This window comes from Electrophorus electricus, chromosome 17, assembly GCF_013358815.1.
Source record: "Electrophorus electricus isolate fEleEle1 chromosome 17, fEleEle1.pri, whole genome shotgun sequence".
Taxonomy (NCBI): Eukaryota; Metazoa; Chordata; class Actinopteri; order Gymnotiformes; family Gymnotidae; genus Electrophorus; species Electrophorus electricus.
The window spans coordinates 4,821,475-4,849,468 of NC_049551.1; the positions used below are offsets into that span (position 1 = coordinate 4,821,475).

General features: G+C 41.0%; 1 protein-coding gene across 1 annotated transcript; it reads right to left on the reverse strand.

The window, feature by feature from the left end:
* Positions 1 to 383: 383 nt before the first annotated feature.
* On the reverse strand, positions 384 to 27,491 carry grm5a (glutamate receptor, metabotropic 5a). The gene is made up of 9 exons (XM_027016965.2): positions 27,284 to 27,491; positions 25,796 to 26,531; positions 22,129 to 22,378; positions 12,796 to 13,031; positions 12,222 to 12,468; positions 11,890 to 12,058; positions 11,417 to 11,543; positions 6,676 to 7,615; positions 384 to 3,040 (listed from the first exon to the last, which is right to left on the reverse strand). Exons 2-9 carry the CDS (start codon positions 26,481 to 26,483, stop codon positions 2,164 to 2,166), a joined length of 3,534 nt encoding a protein of 1,177 aa, XP_026872766.2. The 5' UTR covers positions 26,484 to 26,531; positions 27,284 to 27,491; the 3' UTR covers positions 384 to 2,163.
* Positions 27,492 to 27,994: the final 503 nt, after the last annotated feature.

Consider the following 27,994-nt stretch of genomic DNA (forward strand, 5'->3'; position numbering starts at 1 on the left):
TTTACCCTTATGTATTTATTCCTCATTGCACTACATATGCTACATACAGTAAATTGTGTTGTTATGTTCTTGCCTTGTGTATTTATTCCATGTCATAATATTCCATAAATATTCCATGTATTTATTTATGTCAGCGGTGAAGTCCAGAGCAGTTTTCATCATACCAAATCAAATTCCTGTACATGACAAGCACTGGTGAATAAAAGTAGTTCTAATTAATATGTAGCAAGACTTGATCTACGGTTGATAAAGGTCTTAAGGTCTTAAGTTGTGATCTTTTGATAAATTGTAAATATCAACATATATATGTCTATATTAAATTTAAATATATATATATATATATATATATATATATATATATAAATAAATTTAAAATCCTACTTTGTGGGAGGATACCTGTGGAGCTCCTGACTAGCCCTGGATGTTTACACATCCTAGAAATGACCTGTTTGTGCTGAGTTCATGACTTCAGTGCGTCTTCTAAATCATGGCAGAGCAGTAAAATTGTACCAATCTGTATCTTTTTATAGTTTCTTCCTCTCTAACACCCAAATTTGCATTTCTTGTTGCAAAAGTTCGTGGAATTCTGAGATTCTACTCAAACAAGTCAGCTTCGTATACAAGACTCCTATTGTAGTTGCACAGACCAAAATGTACCTTTTAAATACATTAGTCAGTTAACTAAATCGGTTCAGGTGCAGAATTCTGTTAATAACTTGCATATGTGACCAAATATTGTTAGAGGAAAAATAATCCAATCCACATCAGCGATTTACCGGTACGTTTATCGTCGGACATGTTCAAGGTTTTTTTTTTTCTATATGCAAATGAGGACAAAATGCGGTAGAACCGCATATCACGCAAACGGTAAAATATACCGGCAAGCCGCATTTAGAACATTTAGAAATGTATTACCGTAAATCTGGTTTTATGAATTTGGCCCATAATGTCTTACTTCTCTCTCTACCGAGGTGAAACGTGTTCACAAATTCTACCATCTTCATATGTCGTCTTGAACAAAACACTATGAAATCTGAGCAAAGATTTTCAAATATGACAGCAGTTGAAATAAACGGGGGTATCTCAGTTTACAAAATCTCAATGTATATGTTATATTTAGTCAAATTTAGTCTAATTTTACCAAGACACGTTCTTTGTCAAAATAGCAAAGGGGCAATTAAATGTTTAAAATTGGGAAACATGAATAGTTTCTAACTAGCTTTTAGCTCCTGTGATTTACATTAAAATGTGAGAATCTCTTTATTTATTTGTTCAGTAAGTGCATTTCAATTTATAGTTTAAATAAGAAACTAATATTTTATAGGGTTTGTAATAAAACATTGTCACTATCAAAATAACAAAATAAAAGTCAAATAAACACTTCTAAAACAACAGATTAATTCCCAGTGAGAGGAATGTTAGTCCGCTATTATGTTATCCTAAAACTTCCTACTTATGTGTATTTGCCATTGTGGTGTGTAGACAGCTGTGCAAGTGTGTAGCTTTACACACAAATAACAAATATAACAATGCCCTATTACATCACATCAACTGTGGTCATATCTTACAGAGCTAATTTTTTTGGAATGTGATCACTGGCTGATCGTCAAGCACACAGAGGTCCACAGAGCGCTCCCAGTTGCCTCTTACCACTATTATTGTCCATGTGCTTCATGCAGAGGTGTCCATCAGCTAAAAGCCCATGAGCTTTGTCACTTTGCTCTGGGACAATTCATTCAAGAACTCATGAACATTTTGAATCCTTTCACTAAGTAAATCTTGCAAAAGCTTGTATAATCTCTCCTCAGCGTTGAATTGAACGAGGACAGAAAGCACCACATGCTCAGTCTTATGAGTGCTTTGTTCTGAGGAGGCTGCACTCACTTCTATTCGCAGTTCAAACCTAAAGCAGTTCTTTGGCCACTTAAACAGCCTTTAACCAGTTTCATGCAGTGCTCTCTCTTTCATCCCTGAACCATCTCTTAGTATGGTCTTGATTGCGATGCACACAATGATGTACCAATCCAACTTGTAAAGTATAACAGTGCAAAGTGGGAAGAAATTTCAGACTAGTGTTTGAAATGCCCTCATACCTTCCCTTTAAGGGTAGAGCCGAAGCCAGTTTGGTTGAATGGGACTCAATTGCCTGGAAATCAAGGCTGTTTATAGCGAAGAGGAGCTTTGGCTGTAGTTACGAAGCATCAGCCGGTCATACTTTGGAGAGTGGGACTCACACAGGGCCAGCTCCGAGCCTGGAGAAGTGGGGGAGTTGCTGGCTGAGCCCACCGAAGAATCCCTGAATGGGGACGGGGGCGTTAGGACAGCCAGCTCCTCCAGTTCGGCAGTCCTGACCACAGACAAGGAGTCATAGGTGCTGCCAGAGAGGCTAGCCGGGGATGCCCTGCTGCTCCCGCCTGTGACCACACCCCCCGTGATGCCCACCGCCGAGCGAGGGGTGGCGTTAGCTGTAGCCACCACCTCTGCATAGGTGGTCACCGTCGTTGAGGGTCGTGCACTCTCACGTTGGAGCAGCGCCCGGGGTCCAGTGGCATGTGTGGATGTGGCCGGGGGTGGAGCCGAGCCAGCCGGCAGCATCATACTGTTTAGCTCGCTGATGTTGGCCGTGAAGCGGTTCACCACGCTGCTGATCTGGTCCATGATGGAGGTCTGCGGAGGGGTGCCACGCACAGAGTGCTCCGTCAGGTATGAAGGGAGCGCTACCACCGGTGGTGGCGGACGCTCCCTCACGACCTCCTCTCCCTCACAGCAGTGCTGCACAGAGCCCCGCTGGCAAACGGTGGGCAGGGGTGAGGGCGTGCGTGGGCGGTATGTCACAGGGTAGCGCTGGCCACTCTGAGGCCTTTCATAGGTGACCTTCACCCCCGAGTTTGGAGGCACATCGCAGCCCTTGGAGAAGGGCTTGATGATGGCCGTTTGGTTAGTCTCCTCTTTCTTCTTAATGTGAATGGAGATACGCTTCCACAGGTTAGGCCGGTAGCCTCGCTCGTTTTGTGCCCAGGTGACCGTTTTGCCATTAGAGCTGTGGGGAGAAATCATAATGCATCATCTTATACGAGTCCATGGAGTCAGTCGCTATCATCTGAGTCATTCTAACCTTAAGCCCTTTTGTCACAGCATAAGATGCTAATTATGCTGTTCCTTGCACATTACACAAGTAACTCCAGGCCACTGACAATACTTTACAAAAACATCTCTACATCCAAAATAGAACAGAGAGCTAGATCACAAATGAATCATGGCAATTCACTGACTTATTTATTGTAAAAAAAAAAAAACTCTTTAGAATAGAAAAGTTACTCAAGTCAGTACTGCAAACATCATTATCACAATTTCTGACTGCTCTCCTTTAAAAAAAAAAAACAACGTCAGGAGCATCAGATAATCTCTGATTCAGTCCATGACGGAATCATTCTCAGGGTAATTGTGTTTGTATTTTTTGGGGGGTCCATCTGAAGGGTTTTTGGTTTTTCTTTACTTTCTTTTTTGTATTCTGTGTTCATTTTCCTTCTCAAACCTCTGGCAGGGAATAATGAAAGTTAAACAGAATTTCTGTGATATTCATTTAATTATCTGTTTATTTAAGGGCTAGCTCTGTGGGTGGCTGAAATAATTAATAAATGCATGTCAGGATTAAGATGAACAATTGGTATTTTTAACATCCGCATACAATATAAACTCACCTCCCACATCAGAAACATGTATTTATTAAACACTTTGTAGTTTTATTGTTAGAGACTAAAGCCCATCTGTTGCCAAATGGAGAAAAACATCCCAAAGGAAAAATATCTGTGTTAGGAGTACTCCATCACACAAAATCATCTCTGATCAGCAGTGGTCCTGTGGTCAGAAACTGAACAGTGATGAATGAGGTAGGGGATGACTAGCAAACTGCATGTCAAGAGAGTTCCTACAGTCTGGAACTGTATACTTATAAGATGCCTCTGTAAGACTGGTGTACTTAAAAAGTGGATAGAGAGGTTGGGAGTGAGACAGGTGTTTCCAAGTAAGTTCTGAATGGTAGACTTGTCACGTTATGGCTCCATCCCCTCCTCAAACGTCTTGGTGTATGTGTGCGTGTGTGTGTTCGTCCGTGTTGCTACGCCCTCATCTCGTCCACCTGTTTGGTATTATGTGTGATCGTCTTTAGTGTATATATATCTCCTGTGTCGTAGTGTGTTTGTTGGCGTGCACAGTGTACGTGCAATAATAGGTGTGTTGTCTGTGTATAAAAATAAAGCGTATGTTTAATTGTGCCCCTTCTCCGCATCCTGAGTTCCTCGTCGCGTCACTTCACTGTAATATCTTTTAATTTCTTTTAATAATCTTATATTAAATGATAATATCTTCAATTTAGGATCAAGTCATATTAGCATAAAAATACTGGCCTTAATGTTTAATCTAGTTTAGTCTCTAGATCCTAGAAATGCTTATTATCAACATATTGGGCAAGTGTTGGATGGTTCCTCATATTCAAGCACTTAAACAACCCGGGTAGTCTGTACATAATTGGACAATGACATGAAACAGCAATGATGAGGTTAAAGTGCCAGATGTCGGCTTGGAAGCAGAAGTATATCAGAATGTCCCCACTCTGCCTTTCCTCTCTTCAGTGCCTACCCCAGCCTAGTCTGTGTCTGTAGCAACTGATTTTTGTTTTGGTTCTTGACTCTGCCCTGCCCCTCACCTGTGGCTCATTTCATACCCTGCCTCTGTTTAATGCTTCTTAGCTGTTACTTGCATCCATGTTCATTTGCATGTTCTCCTGCATGTCCCCAGTCTATGTTTTGGTCTGCGTGTTTGTTTTCCTGTGCATGCTTTAGTGTCTTGTTTTTGTTTGTGTGTCTCATTGTGGTCCTGTTCATTTTCAGCTTGGTTTCTCCTTTGCCTGTATGCACTGTGAATATGGACCCCAGTAAAGGACACTCACACATGCACCTGCTTACCCTGCTTGTGTTGCCAGCTTCCTCATAAAAATTATTACTTGAATGAAAAGGCATTTTGGGATCACGTCCTTTATCCATGTAGTCCACCTTTGTAATAATACCGAAAATAATTGGACAATTCTTTGTTCGGTATTTTTAAATCAGGATGGTTTTCAACAACATTAGTATTTTAAACACAACAGAGCTAAAAGATATTTTTAGTGTTGATTGTATTCAGGGATTTACATCAGGCGTCTGCTGCTATGATGCAATCATTTCGTGCTGAAAAATCAGAAAAGCTAATGTGATAAAGTCAAAACTGTGATTTAGCCAAACTTTAAGGGCAGTTGCATCAAGTACAGAAAGGTTTTGTTTTGTGAACCCTTTGGAATGATCATATATGTGCATAAAGGGCATCTGTTATTGATTTTATCATAATTTAAGTCATAACAACAATGAATATTACTGTGCCTTGTGGTCTTAGTGACAGAAATTCTACTGCAGAATGTTGGGGTGTCAGTCTGTGATCTAAGAGTCAAAAGAGCTTGGGTCATGCAGCCAGTTAATGACCCAAACACAGATGTAAGTCAGCAAAAGAAACACTCAAACAGAAGGAAGTCCTGATTTTAGAATTTTAGTCAGCATTTTAGCCTCAGATGAAGTTATATATGAAGGAAACAATTCTAGTTCCAAGAATGATTCATTGTTTGGCCTTGACTGTTTATTCCATTTAGATTAGATCAAATGTAGGGACCATTCCTGAATAAATGCAGTTAATTTTAAAGTGTTCACAGTTTCTTTCTTGCAACTGTATGTCAAAATACGGTATATTATTAAGAAGCAAGAATGCACTATTGAACTAATAGCATGCAGTGTGGCAGATCATAGAAGACTATAGCAATGGATGACATGAGAAAACCTTAAAGAAAATCTGTTGAACAGTTCGGTAGCACTAAGGAGGATATTAATGTTCAATCCTTCTATGAAAGCAAAAATAAATCAGCACTGCTTCAGCTCGTTTTTGAAGGCAGAAAGGCCAGTTTGGAACAAGGTCTGACAAATATGAAAGACCCTTTAACCTATACTCCAGTGATGGAATGAGGACATTATTGGGGAAAAGCAACATCATACTGCCTCCTCTGTGAAACATGGGTCAATCGGGGTCACCTATCTTTTGTATGATGAGACTGCTGAGAGCAGTAGGGTGAATTCCGAAGTGTTCAAATGGAAGCCGTGTCTGATAACTCATCTGACCTGAACCTCCTCACTCATTTCCACCACCTTACTTAGCTGACCTGAACCCTTACTGAAGACAAGGCTGTTGGCTGACAGCTCTTGGTTAGAAATGAAACTGGAGACTTTACAGGCCTGACATATCACTAGGGAAGATGTCAGTATCTAGTGATGTCTTTAAGTTGTAGTCATAAGCTGAATAGGGTTTGCTGCCAAGTGCTTAACATAATTTTATGTAGGATTATGTTACTTTAACCACTTGCATAAGACCCCCTGAAATGGAGCACTACTGTGTACAAACTGGACTGTGATTCCAAGTTGACACTATACAGGTCATTCCCTTGAATTAAGGCTAATATTTTGTACTTTGACTTGATTGTAAATTTTTCATGTTCAGTCAAAATGAATAAAACTGTGAAACTGTCAAATTGCACACTGCACTCTAACCACAGGTCACATGGGCAACAGGTGAGGAGAAAATTTTAGCACAACAACCGACCTGACGTTGTCGGCCCCGGAGCCGCGGCGTCTCCACAGGTTGGCCAGGCTGCTGGAGCGGCTGGCAGCCGAAGCGGACTTGCCGTCGCCCACGTGCATCCTTACCACGGTGGAGGTGGTGAATGCGCTGCGGACGTTGCGCTCTGGCTTGGCCAGCATGATGTAGACCTTGGGCGCAAACATGCAGCCCAGTGCCACTGTGGCACTGAGGCTCACCGAGAAGCACATGGTGATGATCTTGTAGTTGGAGCCGAAGTAGATGGGCACGAAGGCTAGCCAGATGATGCAGGTGGTGTACATGGTGAAGGCAATGTACTTGGCCTCATTGAAGTTGGCCGGCACGTTGCGCGTCTTGAAGGCGTAGAAGGTGCAGCTGAGGATGAGTAGGCCGTTGTAGCCCAGCGGTGCCACCACCCCCAGCGTGGTGGTGTTGCAGATGAGGTGCACCTCACGGATGGACGGGTAGTCATAGATCACCTGCGGTGGCTCCATGATGAAAAGTGCTACAATGATGCCCAGCTGGAGGAGGATGAGGATGAAGGCAATGACCAGCTGAGCGCAGGCGCTCATGAAGCGCGGCTTCTTGGTACAGATCTTTTTCTTGCTGCCAGCCAGGATGCGGGCGATGCGGTTGGTCTTGGTGACCAGTGCGGAGTAGCTCATGGCAGGGGAGAGCCCAATGCCCAGCCTCTGTAGGTAGCAATACACCAGATGGGGCTTGGCAATGAGACAGAATGTGCAGAGGTAGCCTATGCAGATTCCTGCCAGGATGATGAAGCAAAGTTCTCTACTGGAGGACTTCACCACAGGTGTATCATGGAATCTGATGAAGACCAGTGTCACAAAGATGGTGGTCAGGAGGCCAAGGCAAGCGAAGGCCACCGCGGCAATGGGCTCTGGGTCTCCCCACTGCAGATACTGCACTGGGATGGGCTCACACCCTGAGGAGCAGGAAAGCTCAGTCAAACACACACATTAGGCCAGTGGCACTTTATTTTCAAATGGCTTCACATAGTTTTACCTCTCATTGTACAGTTATACTATTAATGGGTCAGCCACATGAACCAACACCATCAGTCAGAAATGTAAAAAAGAAAATGATTAGGATGCAATAATCTGTGGCTATGAACTGCACATAAGACATTTATCCACACATATCAGAATTCATGTCTAAATTGCAATGGAATGCTAAGTACCCAGTGCTTTATCAATAGAGGAGTAAAGGATAAAACTTCTAGGCTCCATGCATTATGCACTGCAGGCTTGCATAAACTAGTGATGGTATATTTAGCACACTGATTTGCATCAACAGACCACAAATGAAAGGGGATGGCAGAGATTCCTATTGTGGCTTTGCTTCAGTGGACCCGCGAATCTGAGGAGGCTTTGGGCGTCTGGACGAGTGCCCAGCCTGTTCTATGCAGGACAAGAGGAGGAGATCTCAGTTTAGTGCAGGCCACTGGGACCACCTACCGAGAATCAAATAGAGCCCTGCCCTTATGGTGCAGCAAGAAAAATAACAACACAGCAGAAGCAGGAATCTTAAATGCCAGTTGCAAAAAAAAAAACAATAATAAAGCTTTGATTTAAAAAATGAAATGTTCTGAAATACAGAGCATAAAATTACAGTGCAGAAATTAAGAACAGGTCTATCTTATGATAATGGTTTTCCTATTTACTGTAAGATATTTATCTTCATGTCTTTGTGTGTGTAATTACAGAGACAGAGGCCTTGCACTGCTGTTTAATTTGTGCAATAACTTTTCCTTTTAAAAACAAAATCTTGTTCTAAATGTACTAAAAGGAAAATGAAACACCTAGGAATTACCATTGCTGCTCTGTAAAACACCACGCTTGTTCTCTCCTTAATCCTCTTTAATGACTTTGGACTGGTTTTGTGAACCTGGTGAGCCCTGCACAAATGTCACTCAAGGTGTAAAAAACCTGATGTAAACCGCTGAATAAAATTAGGGATTTTTGCTGTGATAAGCTGGTAACACTGCCTAACACCCTGGAATGCATTCCCTAATCCAGCCTAAACAATTTTCTCCTGGCTCGAACACGCAGTGCATGTCTGTGCCCGGTATCCCTGGGTTAAGGATTTCTGTCTTTACGTCAGTGCTATAACAAAATTACATGGTCCCTTTCCTCATAGAATATTTTTATATATTTTATACCTGTGTTTTATGCCACACAATGCAAAATACTCCAAAACAAACAAGAACAGACAGCACTAATAAAAACAAGCCAAAAAAAAATTGAAATCTGTGACATGCCAGAGGAGCACAGTCAGGTAGCTTTTAATGAAAACAAATGTAAACAGTTTCTTAACAAAGCAAAGTTGCACACACATGAAGAGACGACATTAGCTTTAGCTGTAATGTCTTAGCTGTAAACTAATTCAAAACATTAGACAGACGATCCTGTGGGAATAAATAGGGGAAAATGAAATGGATTACAGGTGAGTGCAATTAGTGAGTGCAATTAGTAAATGAGTGACAGGGACTGGGGAAGTGATTGAGAGCTGTGATTGGTGGAGTGTTTGTGTATGCTCAGCTGTGTGCTGACTGGGATGTGACAAAATCTACCAAAACTTAATTAAAATTACACAGAAAAAAAAATCTGCCATGACTTAGAAAGATAACTTGAAACTAGCATACTTAAAGCCACTTACAGCGAGTTCTTAAACTGTTCTTAACAGACAAAATCAATAAATTTGTATTCTTTACAAGCTTAGCAATTAATTAATTTCAGATAAATTTACTTAAAATTAGTATTATGTATTTGAGGAGTTCACATCAACTCCATGGGTAGCTGTGACATTGTTAGAACACTGGCTGTTTTTGACTGCTAATTAATGGAGTTAACTTTACTTTGAGTAGAAAAAGAACTGCACTTATTTTTACAATCAGCAAAACGTTTTGTGCCATGAATATTCACAACATTGACATGACACCATTCAGTCCATTACTTGGCCACCAGATTGTGTCTTCAAACATCAGTCCTAAATTTACTTGAGGCAATTTGCTATGGCCTACTGATACCAATTTTCTTTAACAAGATATTTTGTCAAGTTCAAAAAGTGCTGATTAAGGTGATTTAATTTGAATGTCGTTATTTGCAGTGCTCTTGCATCAGAGGTCCCTACAGAAAAATGGGCATTTTACTTCTGTCAAATCACGTGACCCGTGGACAGGCACTTGAAGAAACTGCATCAGATCCAGATATCGCTGCAGAGCATGCGGCAGCTGTAATAGAAAACACCTTCGGGTGAACCTGAACAAGCCACTTCATGGACAGGAGAGTTACTCTAGCTCCCAGTGAGCCGTAGCACACTTGAGAGGCTGTAGCTATAGGGCTTAGCCACGACAGCCGTTCTGGAATGTTCTGACAAGGGGCTCTGCCAAGTATTAATCTCTTTTTCTGGCACGTAGATGGATTGGTCTCAAAATACAGCTTCAAAGAAGAAGTGGGTCTTCTGTGGGTTTCTCTGACCCAGATAGGAGAGCCATTGTAAGAAAGCTGACCCGGAGTAGTGCAGCCTCTGATTGTTAAGATATGGAGAAAAAAAACTGGCCTGAAGTTAGTACTCCTACTCCGGACCTTATACCAAATGATAATCTTACAGTATGTGGTTCACAAAAAAGCCACTACAATTTTGTTCTTTGTAGTTCTTTAGTAGTTCCTGTTTGCTGCCTTTAATTATATGACTCCATTTTGTTGTTGTTACCCCAGAGTTTGACCAAAATGTCTTAGAAATTGATCTCTGTCTTCTGGAGAAGAACCAGTGATTTTAAAGATAGCTGTTGTTGCTAAAAAACTATCGGCCTAGCTCTACTCCACCCCTTTTATCCAAGGTCCTGGAGAAGGCTGTTGTCTTTCAGTTGCATACTCACTCCTATGACCTATATAAGGTCTTTTAGTCTGAATATTGTGTGTTTCATGGTACTGAAATAACACTGGTAAGGGTTATTCATGAATTCTGATTGGCCTTCTGGTGCTGCTTGACCTGAGTGTGGTATTTGATACTCTTTTGATCATGGCATTCAGCAGTATTTATGAGGTATATGCATCACTGGTCTGGTACTGAAATGGTTATTTGTATCTTAAGTGCAAAAAAGTGTACATTTTCTGATGCCGAGAAACTGACACATCCATTCATTGCTTTTACATTAGACTACTATATTTCCCAGTTGGATGGACTTCCTAAAAAAGTATCCAGCAATTACAGTATGTCCAAAATTATGCTGCAAAGATAAGCCATAGTCCATAGTAAAGAGTCCAGAGATAGTAAGGCTAGTCCATCACATACTAATGATTACATTACATAATCATTACATTCTAGCCCATATAGGAATCTACCCAATAATAATCTGAATTCTGATTTCAGCACATTTTATGGAAATTCAAGCACTTTTTATTTTTATCAAAAGTAATTTGAACTCATTGGTTTTAACTGAGTTATTATTATTAGTTTTATTATGTTATTAAGTATTAAGTATAAAGAAATGATATATTCTTCATGATGATGGACTGCGATTAATTTTGATCGAATGTTTAAAAGCTCCATGCTTTATCCAAGAATCATTCAAATTAATATGACAATAATTATCCTCCTCCCTTTAGTTCTTACCTGAACTGGGGTCTTAGACCGAGTCAAGTCTTAATCAGTACAGTGATAAAGCACTTCTAAACTGTTCTACGTAAGTATATCTGGAGCAAGGAGCAAGAGGCGGACTCACCTTTGAGGTCGTCTGTTGGCCAGGATCCTAGCTCACAGGCTCGGCAGGTGTACTCATCAAACACATACTCATTCTCTTTGCAGGGAGTGCATGTCCAGCAGCAGCTAACCTCACCTTTCCGGATCACCTTGGACGAGAGGAGGAAACTCAATAGTAACACATTACAACTAATTTGGGCTTCATTTTAATGTCATGCATGAAGGGCTAAGTTTGTGAAGAAGGATTTTCTGGGCTGTGCTATGGACTTGTTCGTACCCGAGTGAAGCCCCAAGAACTATAATGTGTAAGCCAGCAAGCCACGCAGGACTGTGGCTTTTTGATCCGTGGCTTTATGATCCCAATATGATTTCTTTTTGCAATCCCCATAATTGTATTAGGAATGTTAACAAGAAATCAAAAACAAGAGTTAAATGAGAATCAAAGTATTATACTGAAGAAGCATGTGACTTCTTCTTTTCCCAATGGTTTCTCACCTTAATCTGAGCTTTTTCACAGGGATCACTGCAGACAGAGCGGATGATGGCACTGCTGTTGGACCAGATCTCATCATCATCCATCCTCAGCCCTCTGCTGTCCCAGCTGCCTACGTGTATATAGCTGTAGTCTTCCTCACTCATCTGCTTGAAGTTCATGATCTCATATCTGAAAAGTACACACACACACACACACACACACACACACACACACACACACACACACACACACACACTGGGTGTCAAAGACTTTGTGCTGTAGGACACTCACTCCAAAATGCGACCTCCTCTAGTGCACTAAAGCTTTGTGACTGAATTCCTCTTAGGCCCACCTGCCGGGGGAATCGCCATTCTCATCAAAGAGCACCACCTCTCCTGAAACTCCAGTGAAATTGGTCCTCATGAGGAATTCCAGAAGCTTTCGTCCATCGATGGGTCTCATGGCATCACACAGACCCAGGTATCCTGGACAGAGAGCTTTCTGCATGGCATGCAGGCCGTAGGCCATGCTGTAGATGGCATTGATGACAAAGCCCATTTTAGTGTCCTGAGCATAGTGCAGTCGGAGGGACTCCTTTTCTGTTGGCAAAAATGTTAGAAATGTATTTCAGGATATTATTTAAAAATGTAAAAATATCCAGTAACCTGCTTCATAAACTGTATACAATGGGATCAATAGGCCGATGTTCATTTAATTGATTCAGGTGTTTATATAGCACAGAATTATTGTTAGTTTATAGCTATACTCACTCACAAATTGACACACAAACACTGCTGACACATCTGTGTGTATAAAATTATGTTTGTATACAGAGTGGCCTTGGACTGGATAGGGACCTGCTGAGCTGCTGGAACAGGCTGGGGGAGTAAAAGGTCCCTGTAAATCAAGGGGTGAGCCCCACTCACTGGTGCACGTGCGGTTGTACTTGATGTTCTCCTGGGGGTGGCCCCTGAGCCGACACTGGAAACGGTGCTGCCAGAACTCAGGGAACCAGGGGTTGCGCTGGTTGGTGTCTGGCTGCAGGTTCAGGTAGTAGTCATCAAACCAGGTGACGTATGCTGACTGCAGCTTTATGGTGATGCCACCGGCCGCCTCCTTCTGGTAGCCGTCAGTCACATCGTAGCGGTCAGCCCAGCCATCGCTGTGCAGTGAGAGGCAGAGAGGAAAACAGAGAGGAGGGGAGGGATGCCACTGTGTTGATGGGGAAGGTATAAGATTGAGAGTAGTTGGTACAGTCTTGCATCATCACTAATGGTAACAAGCTCCTATTATTCCATAAAAACTAGCTTGAGAATCATAGCAATTACTGGCTGACAGTAGTAGTAACACTCATGTCAAACTTCAGGACAGGAGAATATTATTGATACAGCAGCCTAAAGTAACGACTCTGAAGGAAGCCGGTGACTCTTACTGCCAGGCCTGCGGAACTGCAGCGCTGAAAACCTTACCAGCATCTAATAATCTAGTCCACCATGCACTGAACTAGACGTGTGAGAGCTGCAAATGCAGGATCTCTCCAGTGCTGCGCTAGAATTGAACTACACTGAACAAAAACTCAGAATGCTTTGACAGTGAGAATGAAATCATTCATTTCCACCTTACATCCTGATCGCCTTTCCCTTCTCATCAAAGCCCAAATTTATGCGCTTCGTTAATAACCCAGAGAGAGCCCATTAATTTCAGAGTTACATGTGAACTCCATGAGAACTCCACAGCATGAGCTTGTCAAAGCAGCTACAGCTAGCCTGAATAAACAGTCTCATAACCCACACTTTCTAAATGGTGCCAGTGATGTCAGTGTATGCAGCGGAGGTGCGTTTCAGTTAAGCATCTAACTTGCGTCTGCATCTACTACACTGACCAGCAGCATGCATGAAGACATGCAGGGTACATCCCCAACCCCCACTTCTGGAGTAAAGAGTTTGGTACAAAATGTTCCCTGCTGCACTGCACTATGAAGGTAAGGCTGAAGCTGGATACTGTGGATCTCTCTGTCTGTCTGTCTGTCTGTCTCTCTCTCTCACACACATTCACACACACACACACACACACACACACACGCACACACACAAACTATTTAGAGCTGAATCTGTGTGTTTGAACACTTCCTAACCTTGCAGCGCTGGTTACACAACATGACGCGTGGGAGGTCTTTGTATCATTTCTGTTCCCTCAGTAGGGAAGGAGAGGGTTTCATAACTCGTCCTTGGAGTCGAAAGCGATGGGAGAGAAAGCACCAAGGGCAGTGTTCTCTGGAGTTTGGATTTTTTCAGCGCAGCGGGCTGGAGAGCTCAGAAAAGCCCACACAGTGACCCCGCCATGTTGGCCTTCTTCGTAACGCCCCACTGATACTGATGCCATTATAAAAACACTCTGTGCGGGCAACAAGCAGCTTTGGCATGTTCAGCCAAGTTGAACAGATTTTTTAAAAGTGTAAACATTTTACAGATATGCCGAGAAATTGATCATTTCATATTTAGCTCTTTGAGATCCTTAGAGACAGAGACAGCAGAATTTCACATTCATATTACAACAGATGATCAGTCCTCTGTTTTCAGCCTACCAACTCACTGGGCACCCACAAGTAAACAAGAGTATTTTGTAATGATTGCAACCAAGAGGAATATAGATTAATGAAGCATTAAAAATTAGACGGTGTGCTGGTCTATCTTCAAATGAGATTCCCCATAGCTCTGCTCTGCATAGCTGGCAATACAATATAGTGTTTCCTCCCTGATTCACCATAGACAGATGGCCACAAACATGACAGCGGAAGTCAACTGCTCATTACTGAATAATTGAGATCCACTGAGTTGTAAAATTGTGCATCTTGGGCTCTTTTTCGTGGCTGAACTGGCAGCCATGAAAATGTTTTTCTTTTTTTTCTCTTTCTTTTTTTTTGTGGTCAACCATTGTTGGAGAGAGAGCCGAACCCGACAAATCATGCTCACACGTTCATTTTGAGTAATTACAAAGACTATGAGACTATGAGTATCATAAGTTCAATGAGACATTCTGTATTTAAAGAGATAATTTGATTTTTTTTTTCACTGAATGAGAGTATTCTATTGGCACAATCTGAATACAGAAACAGAAAACAATGCAGACAGATCCAGCTTTCATCTGTGTGACAATTGCTCCTTAACAAAAAGACTAAATAACTGCCAGTGAGGAATCCCCCATAACTGCGTAAGAAGCTGCTTTTGGAAAACCTGCCCTTGCGGTGGTGACAGGAAGGCTAGCAGCTTTAGGAAGGAGTACTCTCTCATCCAGCAGGTACACTGGGGCCATGTTTTACACCTCACCCACTTCCTCCAATCACAGCAGGCTGGGAGAAATGAGGGCAGAAGTTCAGACGCCTGTGTTCCCTGCCATCTCTCACACAGGATCCTGCCCGGTGCCCCCATTACTTACACACACACACACACACACACACACACACACAAAGACCAACTGGGCTGTCTGGAGGTCTCAGAGGCTTATGGCATACATGATGCCATTTTCTGAAATAGACACCCTTTAAAAATCCACCACGCATACAAATATACAATATTTACATCAATCTGTCTAAAGACATGCAGTGCTGTGCAAATGTCAGAGATAATCCTGATGTAATCGTTTATTTTATTTCCAGTCAAAAATACCATCAAGTGGAAGTTACAGATCCCAACAAAAGGTCATCCCAAAAATATCACAGATATTATGTTCCCCTTCAGTAAGACCCTTACCTTTATACAAGCAACTACACAAATACATCTTAGCTGCTTTGAAAATGTCTCTTATGTCTACATCTTTGATAACTAAAAGCATTATTTCTGAGGTGATTTCTAAGTATGTAAAAGTCAATGGAAAAAAAGAATAAAATTGATTTTTTTTTTCACTTTTCAAATACAACATAAAGGATGGTCATAGACAAACTCAGTTCCAGAAGGTACATTGTATGATGTAGTTTAAGCAAAAAGATGTCACACTCCCTTTAGAAGCTCGCTGCCTTTCTAACCTGTTTTGAGGCTCACAAATCCATTCTGTGTTGCTACACATGTTTATGCAGATAAGGGACTTGATGGAATTAAAGACTAGCAGAGATTCATGGTATCACACTACTTTTCCCCTATGAAACATGGAAGGCCAGAGGAGCTTTTGGGTGGCATGCACGTTCCTCATGTCACGTATACATATGCTGAGTAGGAAGATTTCCCCTGCTGCTGTGTCCCATAGCAAACACCTGCAATATAACATCTGCCCCCTATAACATAGTGAGCATGGGTTTAACAGCTGAGCTCCTCCCTGAGAAGATGGTTTCCCTAAGACTACATTTTTTTTGTTTTTTTTATTACCTTTATTAGTGATTTTGAGTAAAACTACTGTCAATGGGCTGGCTGTACAGTGCTTCACAGGGGCACAATGCTTGCTCTGTATTTTAGCACACTGGATTTGAAATGAAACAATGAATTTGGAGTTAAAGTGTAAACCATTAGCTGTTAACTGAAGATATGTGCAACCATGTCTAGTAAATCAGATAGGAAACACACCCTTTTTAAATGTAATTTCCATTTTAGGTCATCTTTTTAAGCCTGGATAGATGGCTCTTGGCAAGGCAGATGTCATTGCAGTGTTAGTTAATTCTCAAGAGAGCTTAGAAAAGGTCTGAAGTTTAGTAAATAAATTTAGTAAGTATATTTTATTCATGAAGCACCTTTAAACTAACTCTTGCAATATATAAATAATAGAGAATATAAGGACACAGGGTAATACAAACAAAAAACATAAAAAATAAACTGGATAATTGGTACAGTGACTTTAAAAGCACAGTCACTCTTCAGCCTCACCAAGTGGCAAAGCCAAAAGTATCTCATCGGAGACTGCAGTGGTCATGGGCCATCTCATAGGGACTTGTCAAAACAACAGCAACAAAAAGTTACTTAAACTGTAATAAACAGGGAACCCATGAAGAGAAGGTAAATCTACGGTGATGGTCTCTTTTCTTGGTACCCATAAGGAGTCTAGTACACAAATTGTGGAATAATTGAAGCTAATAACGATTTATTTAATCCTGTATAGAGATAACTACAACTACAATTACAATTTACAAAGAAAAGAAAGGAACTTTTTGATTTTTGAAGTTGTTGATTTGATAAAAGTTATTCCTTACTACAGAATTGATTTGCATGTTAAATCTGAGTTCAGGCTTTAAAAATAGGCAAGATATTTGACATTCAGCTTTACATAGTTTACATAAACTATCTTTGTTTAGTTTCAAAAAGATGTTACTCAGAGGGAGCATATGTAATGAGAAAAGAACAGACACTAATATTGAATCTTCAGGGACTCTATAGCCATTAGTGGCCAATATTAACTGCTTCTCTCACATACATAAGACTTGAACTAGTCTAGAAGCATTCCCTGCAGCTCAGCCATGTGCACAATGTGTTTAATAACAAAGTTGTGATTGACAGTGTCAAAACATGCACTGAGGCCTAATAGAAAAGTACAGCACAGTTACAGAGAAAACTGCAGTCATTTGACACATTCAGTAAGGCAGACCCTATGCTATGAAGGCCTTTACAACCAGACTGAAATGTTTTCAGTATATTATTTTTATTCAAATGAGGCCATAGCCTCCAGGAACTACCTGCTCCATAACTTTAGAGAAACAGCAATTTTGACATGGGCCAAAAATGCAGCATCTGCGTCAAGATTTTTAAAGAAGAGTCAGGGCCATTGCAAGTTTGAAGGAGGTAGAGATGGATCCCAAAGTTAAGCAGCTGTTTATAACAGATAAAACACCTATTACATCCAATGTCTGTTTTATGAGATGAGCAGGTATGACATGATGTATTGGGCTTCACATGGCCTACAATGTCTTAAGAAAGAGAAGCAAACAGACTGGAACTGAACCAAACTGAGGTACACGCTGCAAGTGCTAGAAGATTAGAAACATGGTATGTGAGCTTATTTATCTCGGTAATACAGTCTTTCGTTTTAACGGACACAACTACACTATGCTGTACTAGTGAGCTTATTACATAGTTAACTGTATAGCACTTTTGGTCCCTTGCTTAGAATTTCTGGCTAACATTTTGTTTCAATGGGTGACTGAAATGCAATGAGTCTTGCTCTTCTGCAATCAGCTACGGGAATGCTGCCAATGTAAAGTTTGTAACGGCATTATTTACATAAGCATCTGAGAAATGACAAACACTATAAGAATTTACAGATCGACAGGTTTATAACAGCAGGGATTTGACAAGGTTGCAGCACATTTAAAATCATAGGCCTACAACAATCTGTTACTGTTCTCAGTTAACATGAAGACAAAAGAGGTGTCAACGCCAGTACAGCAGACCTTTATGCTTTTATGAAGAAAAAACAGCGAATTGAATAATAACACTGTGCAGAATGTAGGCAAAGATGTCTTAAAGACTGCAACAAAGACTGCCCTGGTATGACCTCAGGGTTTACCATGAGAGAAACCACTAGAATGCCTCAAGAATGAAATGAGAAGTTTAAAGTCAACTCAGATGTGTATTAAATACTGGCAGAGTTCTGGAACAAAGAATACAAGACAGGGGAGATGCAGGTTAACCTTTATAGGATTGACAGAAAGAGGAAACTGCAGAGAAGCACTCATGATGTAAAGCATGCTACCTCATCTGTGAAACACGGTGGCATGGCTGACTGCTCTTTACTGATGATGGGACTACTGACAGCAGCAGGATAAAGTGTACAGACGCAGCTTAGCTGCTCATTTCCAACCGAATGCCACAAATCTCAGTGAATGGTGCTTTGCCAGGCAGCAGAACAATGCCCTGCATCATAAAGCACTTATGGGCTTTTCAGGGTTCTTTTTTCAAGGCTCTTCACAAGGCAAGTCAATCGATTTTGCCCACAGCTACACAACCATTCAGGATGCATTTAAAGCTGTATCAAAACCTTTTAGTTACTTTGGTCAGGAATCCATGTTACTATGACCAATTCACAAAAAAAAAGTGTAACTATTGTTAAAAAAAAAAAAAAAAAAAGTCAAACAGACGGAGGTAGAAATGATGCAAGCAAAGCACTAGATCTAGCCTGCTCTGGGTCTAGTAACTGGAGTTTCTTTAAAGACCCAGCAATAGATATTATGAATTCACAGAGACTGTTACAGATACATGCTGTACAGATACATGTATAAATATGAGGAACATCCACATCTTTCCCAGTCACAATCTGAGGGATAAATTAGACCCGTAACATATTCCATGTCAGACTGCATCGAATGGCCTTCAATTATGATAACTGTAGAGAATATCAAAGGACATGTTGGAGAGGACCAGCAGACAGGCAAAGAAAACACATCAAATTAAATTAGCGCTACAACACCTCAACTCTGACACATGCCGTGTCAAGGTCTGCAGGCCAATTTATAAGAGACCTGAGAACATTTTCACCACTAACACCTCATTCTCTGATGTGCTTGACATCTTCTGTGCCTGTTTTGATGGGCAAAACAAGGAAATTGCCTTCAAGACCCTGGGTGAGCCCAAGAGCTTCATACTACAAATGAGGTGTGCAATACTCCACAGGGAGCAAACCTTTGCAAGACACCAGGCACTGTGACACCAGCGGTGTTGAAAGCATGTCCTACAGTGCTGTCTGGAGTATTCACTGAATTCTTTAACTCCTCACCGGCACAGGCAACCATCTATCAGTGCTTCAGAAAGATCTCCAGTACCACAAAAAAAAAGAGAGAGATTAATGATTAAATGACAATGGTCTGTTCAATTTAGCCATTTCTCAGAACTGTCATTACTACATACTGAACCTTGTAGATTTTATTTTTATGGAGACTTTTTTCAAAATTAGCAGTTATTTTGTGAGCACTGCTCTCATTTCGCCATGTTGTGCGGTTCTGTGAGCAACTGGATTTATGCCCTAGTATGTTTTAGATAACTGACTAAACAGCCAATATATGATTTGTGCAAAAGGCAAGTAAACCATCTTGATGTTGATCATTGCACTTTTATAAGTTGCTCAGCCTACACCACAGTGAATATTTCACTCACTGAATGCAAGACAAAAAAACCCTGAAACAATGGGAACCTGCAAAAAGCTGCATCACATGCCTGAAGGGCATCTCAGGGTAAGATACCCAGCATCAGATGTTATCATTCAAGACATTAACCAATTTGGCCAATACATTGAAATAAACCAGAATAAGTAAGCTATGCATAAAAATGATTCTTATTTTCTATGATTCGTACTAGATTCAGCCATTGTACTATACTGTAACGCGTGTCAGCCCGAGTGCCGCAGGGCGCGAGGCAGGACGCACAGACTTCCTCGACAGGAACGAACATTTAATAACATAAACGACAGCAGTACTCACACGTATTACAAACGATGAACATGAAACGATTGACGTTAATCAAACACGATACACAAGGCTACATCTAACATAAACACGTTACATTCAGACATTACATCCACAATGACCAACCACGCCGCACACCCTGATGTGAGTTTAAATACACACAGACAAACGCGGTGCAGGTGTGTGCAGGGGTGGTTACAAACGAAAGTCCTCCTACTGCCAACGCTGGCCAAACCACGTGACTCGCGGGAGGCGAGCGTTCCGTGACATATACATGCACGTGCCATTGTGCTGTATTACCAAGCCAAATCAACAACAACAACAACAACAACAACAAAAACTGTCCAGATACTTACAGACTGCACTGGGGAGCCAGATGTCAATGTAGTATGACACGGAATAAATGTTTGTTGAATCAGTGAAACTTATAATGCAGAACTCTCTTCAATCATTTCTATCTCATCATCAAATTCCATATATCATCTATGACTTCAATGTTTAAGATGAGATATAACAGATTATTTTAATTGTTATTTTTGGGAGGTTGGGGATGGGGGTCAAAATATATCTTGGGATATTTTTTAATTACTGCAGTTTTTTTCTCCACCATAGGTCTTAAGAGTGATAACGTGCTGTATTTGGCATCCTCTTTGATAAAGCTACAGACATATGATTTCTTCTCTTAATACCTACAGCTAGATCAGCCAAGACTTAAATGGTACTGAACCTTATAATAGGTCATTTAGATGTCACACTGAGGGGAAATTATAATGTGAGGAATAATCTCTTGGCCTATATGACACTATAAATAGCTCATCAGGGGGTTTTTTTTCATGATGAAGGCTCCTGGGCAAATTCTGGAAATAATCCTGTCACAGGATCAGCCACGAGAAATACACTTTTTTTGTCACTAATCAAGTAGAATAATAATGTCACAAACAAGACATAAACTATTTAATTTTGTTGAGCGATTCAAAGAATACACTGCTGCTCTTTTTTCAGTTCAACATTTTTTTAGTTTTAAAAGCAGAGGTATGGTAATGTTTAAAACCATTCAATATAAGATTCTACAATTGGATATTAAAAAAATTATCTACCCTTTCTTGATCAAGAGTATCTTATAGAGAATGAGTTCTTAAAATAGTGACCTTGAAAAAGCCAGGAAGAGTCAGTAGAGTCCCCAGTGCTGAATGCACACCTGCAGTGTTCAATTAAGGCCTATGGAAGCTCCTTTTGTGTCCTGGACTTATAAACACTGGAGGTGTTAAATTAACACTGAGAAAAGGACAGACATTAAATGAACCACAGAACATGTCAGGGCATTGTTGAGAACAGAAAAACACATTTGGCAGAGAAAAGTAAAAACACTGTATTGTAGATGAATGTCCACAATAAAACCTGCCGTACACAATTCTCTTCATTATGGCAAATACTCTTTAGTTACAATGTCCATAATGGCACTTTCATAAATTGTATTTCCTACAAGCTGTCTGTACATGTAAAAAAACAAAAAAACAAATAATTGATCACAAAAATGAATGTCCATAATGAAGTACTTGAAAGAAGATATGAGATGAAGAAATGATGATGACAATGATGATGATGTTGATGTTGATAATAACAGTCAAGCCAGTGTGGATTTCTGCTGGGTGGGAAAGGGAGGGGTGACTAGTAATTTCGCAATTGGTTTCTTCTCCAACCTGGACACACAGATATGCATATTAAACAGAGGCCAACAGATTTAGACACCCAAAAGGTTGAAAATCCTTAAATATTCCTAGTAATTCCAGTCCTACTTCCATTGTGGACAGGTCTCGTATTAGTTAGGAGCAGATGTAGGCATACCAGTGTACAGTGCACTAGTTTTGGACGACATAAAAGTTACCTGCCAACCAAAAGGAACTTGCCCACCAGGTGGCGCCGTCTCATGGCCATGAGGATGCCACGTACGGTCATGCCCTCACAGAAGCATGCCACTACACGTGCTTTGGGCAGATGGCTGCGCAGTTTCTCCAGCAGCCGATCGAAACTCTGTTGCCCGGCGTTGCTGTATATCTTATCTGAGTGTGCAATGCAGATGCCCTCCTTGGCCGCCATGTCTTTAAAGGCCTCCATTCCGCTCTCGCCATAGTTTCCTGCAGGTTAAGATCAAAAGTACTTTAGTGACCGTTTTACACACTACAGCATAATTAGAGATTCAAAGAAACAGACTAACATGCTGTTAATAAAGTCTAAGGTAAAAGAAACACACCAGTGCTCTGTTAGCAAAGTCTAAAATAGAAAAATACACCAATGTTCTTTTAGGAAAGTCTAAAATAGAAGAAACTCATGTACTGTTAGGAAAGTCTAAAATAGAAGAAACGCACCATTGGGGAAGTCTAAAATAGAAGAAACACACCGTTGGGAAAGTCTAAAATAGAAGAGAAACACTAATGCACTATTAGAAAAGTTTAAATAGAACACACCACTAAGAAAGTCTAAACTAGAAGAAACACACTAATGTCCTATTAGGATGCACTCTCTAAAGGTAGAGCAGGGAGTAAGAACGTTTACGCCTTTGTCTTTAGGACTCAGCACTTGCTGTTAAGAAATGTGTTCCATTGGGCTGTTGCATGGCAAGTGCTGATCTACAGCTCTTCCAAAGCAGGGGAAGATATTGTAAGGCACTGTGGTAGGTCGATATCTGGTATAACCCAGTTGCACTTTGTTTTTGTGAACTGAAACTAAGGTGTTCTCCCTAGTGCTATTTTAGTCTCATTGGTGAATTTGCTTTTAATGTGAATATTTTTATAAGTTTTCAACACGTTTACATTTTATTAAGGTGCCTAAACCAAAAACTGGACTTATGCATGTAGTATATGGTTTGTGAGCTGTGTTTGACCAACACAGGCATATTTTTCACATCATTTTGTTACAAACTACTGTACACCACACTGCTCCTGCCCCGATTTCGCATAGTGTCAGGGGTAAATTCCCCCATATCACAAATCAGGTCACCTACTTTCTGGTTGCTATGTGAGCCCATATAAGTGTTTCAGCAAGAGTGCTGATCTGAAATACATTTACAGTGTGCTGTGAGATATGAAAGCCAGAAACTGATCCCACATAATCACATTAAAACTCTGAGGACTTGGATCTACTCATCCCCTGCTCTCAAGGCACACACTGTGAGATCCAAACACTGGACACATTATATTCTAATGTGCACTACATCTGGCTGCAGATGTAAGGAAAGACTAAAAAAAATATGAGTTTTAATAAAGCTAGACCACCAAGCAGGGAGATACTGTTTTTATCATTTAAAAAGAAGAAGCCTATATAAAGGTCAAATCTAAAACAAGGAGCCACCAAACATACTGAATGTCTTGTGGACCAAGAACGCTCTGTGAGCATGAAGTCTTGATGGCCATTGAGTTCTCAAGTGCAACCAGAAGAAGGGGACCTTCAGCAGGGGTGTGGCGGTCACAGCATAGCCATCCACTCCTATTCTCCTGTCACTACTCCAGCTGAACTGTGGCATGGAGACTGGGCTGGCTGCACTCTGTTAGGATTAATCTCACCTTGAAGCATATTTTTAGCTGGGCCTCTATGAATCATAACCACATTTTTCTCCTCTTCCAAGTTTGCGGCAGCCGTTTTTAAAAACTGAATCTCACTGGTTACGAGTAATCCATTTAGGCTGTCTGTATCTATGTCAGTAGGTCTGCACATTCTGCTTTATGCGGCATCAAATGTCCCAGGTTTTACCAAGTGTTTTTCCCCCAAGATTCCAAGCTATTAGAAGTCACAGATTTTCTTCTCGCCATTTCTCTACCTGTCTCCTCTCATGGGGCAAGTCTTGCTTTCAAAGTTCGTTTCTCCATCTTTGTTCTTCTTTGCCAGAGAAGTGCATGCTTCATGTGTTGAAATGACATTAGCTGACTTTGTTATGAGATGAGACAAACCAAGAAATATGGCGCAGTTTGGCAGCACGAAGAAGAGCCCCAACTTCAGCCACCCATCTTCCAATAGACTGCAGATAACACTAAACACTGAGTGGAAAAAAATCTGAATTTACGTGAGAACTTATTATTAGATGTGACAGGGACTTCTGGTCTAATGTGAAGACACAGCTCATCTTTGTCTTTGGTACTCGCCCCTCCCTCAGAGGCAGAAGACCAGTAGCCTTTGAGCAGTGCACATTCCAGCAGGGAAATTAATTACACTGCATCCAAATGCTCACTGACGGGGAAGAAAATAATGTGAATGTATAAATGGTGATCATGGTTGCCCCTCAGCAAGTGATCCAACCTGTCCTCCCGGATTCTATGGTCTGTCATGACACAAACAAGGAGGCAAAAACAAAAGCAGGTGCCTACACCGTAACCACAGTAACGGTGTCCCACTGTGTCTCAATATGCCCATCAACTGTTTACAGGCAAACAGGGCAGCAGTAATGCTGGGGACTTTCTAAGCAGTTACATGCAGTGTGGCAAACGACAAAAATAAAACATTAACAATTTCAGAAAAGACTGCACAGATCTGAAGCAATCTGGAACAGATAATAGCATCATTATGTAGTAAGCGATGTTATTACAGATAATTTGATGACATGTCATATTCTAACATGTCTCTTTTGCTGCTAATTTAAAAATGTTTTATTTTTACCTGCTTCAATTGCAATGCTTAGTGGGAAGCAAACATTTAACGGCATATACACCACTTTACTTCTGAAATGTTTGCAAGAAATATTTGCAGCACTTGTCATGTTCTACAGTATTTCATATCCTCAGCTCATGATGGAGGTGATCACTAAGGGCAGTCTTCCATACTTAACCAGTGCTGTAATTAACATTTGTCTGCTAGGTCATCTGTCTTCATGTCCACAAGGGCTGCTTTTGGCTTAGAGTGTGACACAGAGTGCATTACTCAAATGCACTAGTGAAAGTTGATGCATTTTGTGTCAACGGACCTACCAATTAATGTCAGAAAGTGTGGGTTCCAGTGCAGATTTATTTGTTTTATGTAATAGAATATCTTAATTTGTCATAGTTTTGGTACAATATGAATTCAACAAATAGGTTGTTTTGCTCATTAGAAAATGGCATTTCACATTTCCACCATCAATAATAGAGAGTGAAGCTGAACGGCCAGTGCTACCACAGCTTTGTGTAACAGAACAATCTGTCTCCTAACAGAAAACGAGAGGGAAGGCGCGACACATTGTTCCAGAAGAGACAACACACGACTCTTTAAAGGCAATCCTTTGAAGTGGACCCCATATGTGCTGTCATAAGTGGTAGGTGAGATACTTATCTGTCAGATTGGGGTTTCTGTCAATGTTTTCTAAATAAATGATAGTTAATCATAAATTAATAATAATTCATTATTAATCTTAAGTCTTGACTAAGAGAAGCACAGCCACAATCCAAATGAAAAGATAAGATTAGTGGCAACTTTTTCAGGGTACATTTTCATCTGAATCAAACTAAACTAAACCAAACCATATTATCCTTTTATCTTTTTTTTTACATCTTCAAACTACAATGCCATCAAAAGACAGTGCACCTTACCCTCGGTGTGTATGGCTGAGACGTAGGTCCAGTTATATCTTTTGACAATGTCCACCATCGCTCTGGCCTGCTGAGCATCTGAAGGCACAACCCTCATGAAGTACTTATACAGTGACTTATCACTGAGGTCCATGCTGGTGGCTGAGTAGGCGATCTGAGGAATGTTGAAGAGCTGGAGAAGGTTCTGCACCTGGATGGCCACGGAGCTGGAGCCAGGTCCAATTAGGCCAACGATGGGTTTCTTCCCTCTCACAGACACCCCTCCACCCTCAGCAGAGCACTTAGACATGCCCTCCTCTTCCTCAGCGGAGACAAGGGTGTCCCGGATGAACTCAATGCTCTGCTCCAGGGCCACAGCTGAGTGCCAGCAGGAGTCGCGAATCTCGCAGCCCAGCGTGATGTTGGGCAGGATGGCCGGGTCGGCGTTGATGCGGTCCAGCGTGTGCATCATGGCCTCCACGCGCTGGATGCCATACTGCTCGCGCACAGCACCACACTTGCGCTCGTGAACCTTGTCTGCCGGCGGCTGGTGGTGCACCGAGAACAGTGCCCCGATGATAATGTCGCCAGGGATGTGGGCCAGGACACGCCGCTCATTGGACTGGGCATGAGCCAGTGTGCCTGGCCTCATGGGCCTGCTGTCCAGCACAAGCAGTGCAAAGAGAAAAGAGACAAGAAATATCCCCATCTCTTTCAGATTTCCTGGTGCCAAAGGCAGGTGAAGGACTCAGGGCATCTGCAACAGTTAATGGGAAAAGAAGTTCAGAACAATTAGAAAAAAAAAATCGCTATAGAGGATTGCCTCCCACAGCTTCTCCATACTATCCTAAAAGACCACTCGATGATGGACATAGAGATGCAGTTAAGATAAAAGCTAACAAAAATTCTGAACAAAAATCTATGCCTCTTTAAATATTAAAAATATAAATAAGATAAATGTTTTCCCCTTAATCCATAAACAGCCAAAAGATTGAATCAAAACTAAACAAATCACTAAATATCACTGCTCTGATTTTTTCACCCAAAATGCATGATTCTTTAACAAGTAAAATATCTCTTGGGAAATTACTAGTCTTGTTTGTGAGAGTGTAGGCTGTGTCGGCATCCAGAGAAAGCTGTGAAGTAATGGTGACTCTTTCAATGCCACTGATCATATATAACAACGCCGTCTGGAAAAGACGCTTGTCTTTTCGAGCAAACTACACTGCAGTGAGAATCATTAACATCGACTTAACATGTCTAAAGTTCTATGAACTTAATACTCCTAAACAATAATCTCTCACTCCGAAAAAAATGCGTCCACGGAGCTGTCCACGGTGCTGAATACTCCGCTCATAAACGGCTCTGTTAGATTCAGATGTAGGTTTAAATCGATAAATGGCGACAGCTAGTAATCCATACATGTTAGGCATGAACTGCAACATCTGCATTTGAGTATGCATTTCAATTTTGAAAATATCTCAAAATAAGGAATAACAGAAGGCTTACCGTTCTCACCTTACTTCGCGCTACTGCCTGTGTCCTAGCAAGCTGGCTTTCTCTGGGTGTATGGTCGCTCACGAGGAGCGCGCACTTAATTGCCGAAGTGTCAGTTCTCGTTCGTCACATGGCATTTTGCCCAAACCACCAATGTGCTTTTATGCGGTACAGATATATTCGCGCCGAAAGGAGTAAAAGAAATGACCCGCGGCACTTTCCTTCTAAGCGCAGTTGCATTCTGTGCAATGCTCGAACCGGGCACTGTAAAGAGCCTAATTCAGTTTTAAGCGTAGGTTGTTTTATGCAGTTAAGATATTCTGTTTGGATTCACCGGAAGTTTGGTTTCCTTTTCTAGCTAGTTGTTATACAAGAACAAACAAATATTGAATTGGATTAATAGCCCATATGTGGCTTCTTAAATTTTTCCTGGCGGTAGTCCTACGGTAAGAAGTCATAAGTCTCTATCCTGCATAATATGCTCAATAACATAACGAGCATAAAAACACCCTTTGTACAACTATACGATATTTTTCATGCACAAAACAAACAAACAAACAAAAAATCATTGTCCAATGAAACATTAACTAAAGAGGTGGTTGTACCTAACAACTATTCTACTATAACCGACAACTATTGTATTCAAAATTATATTTAGATTTAAGATAATTTGTCTCCTAGCAAGATGTGCAGATTAAAACTCTTTTTATTCGAGTTTCTTGA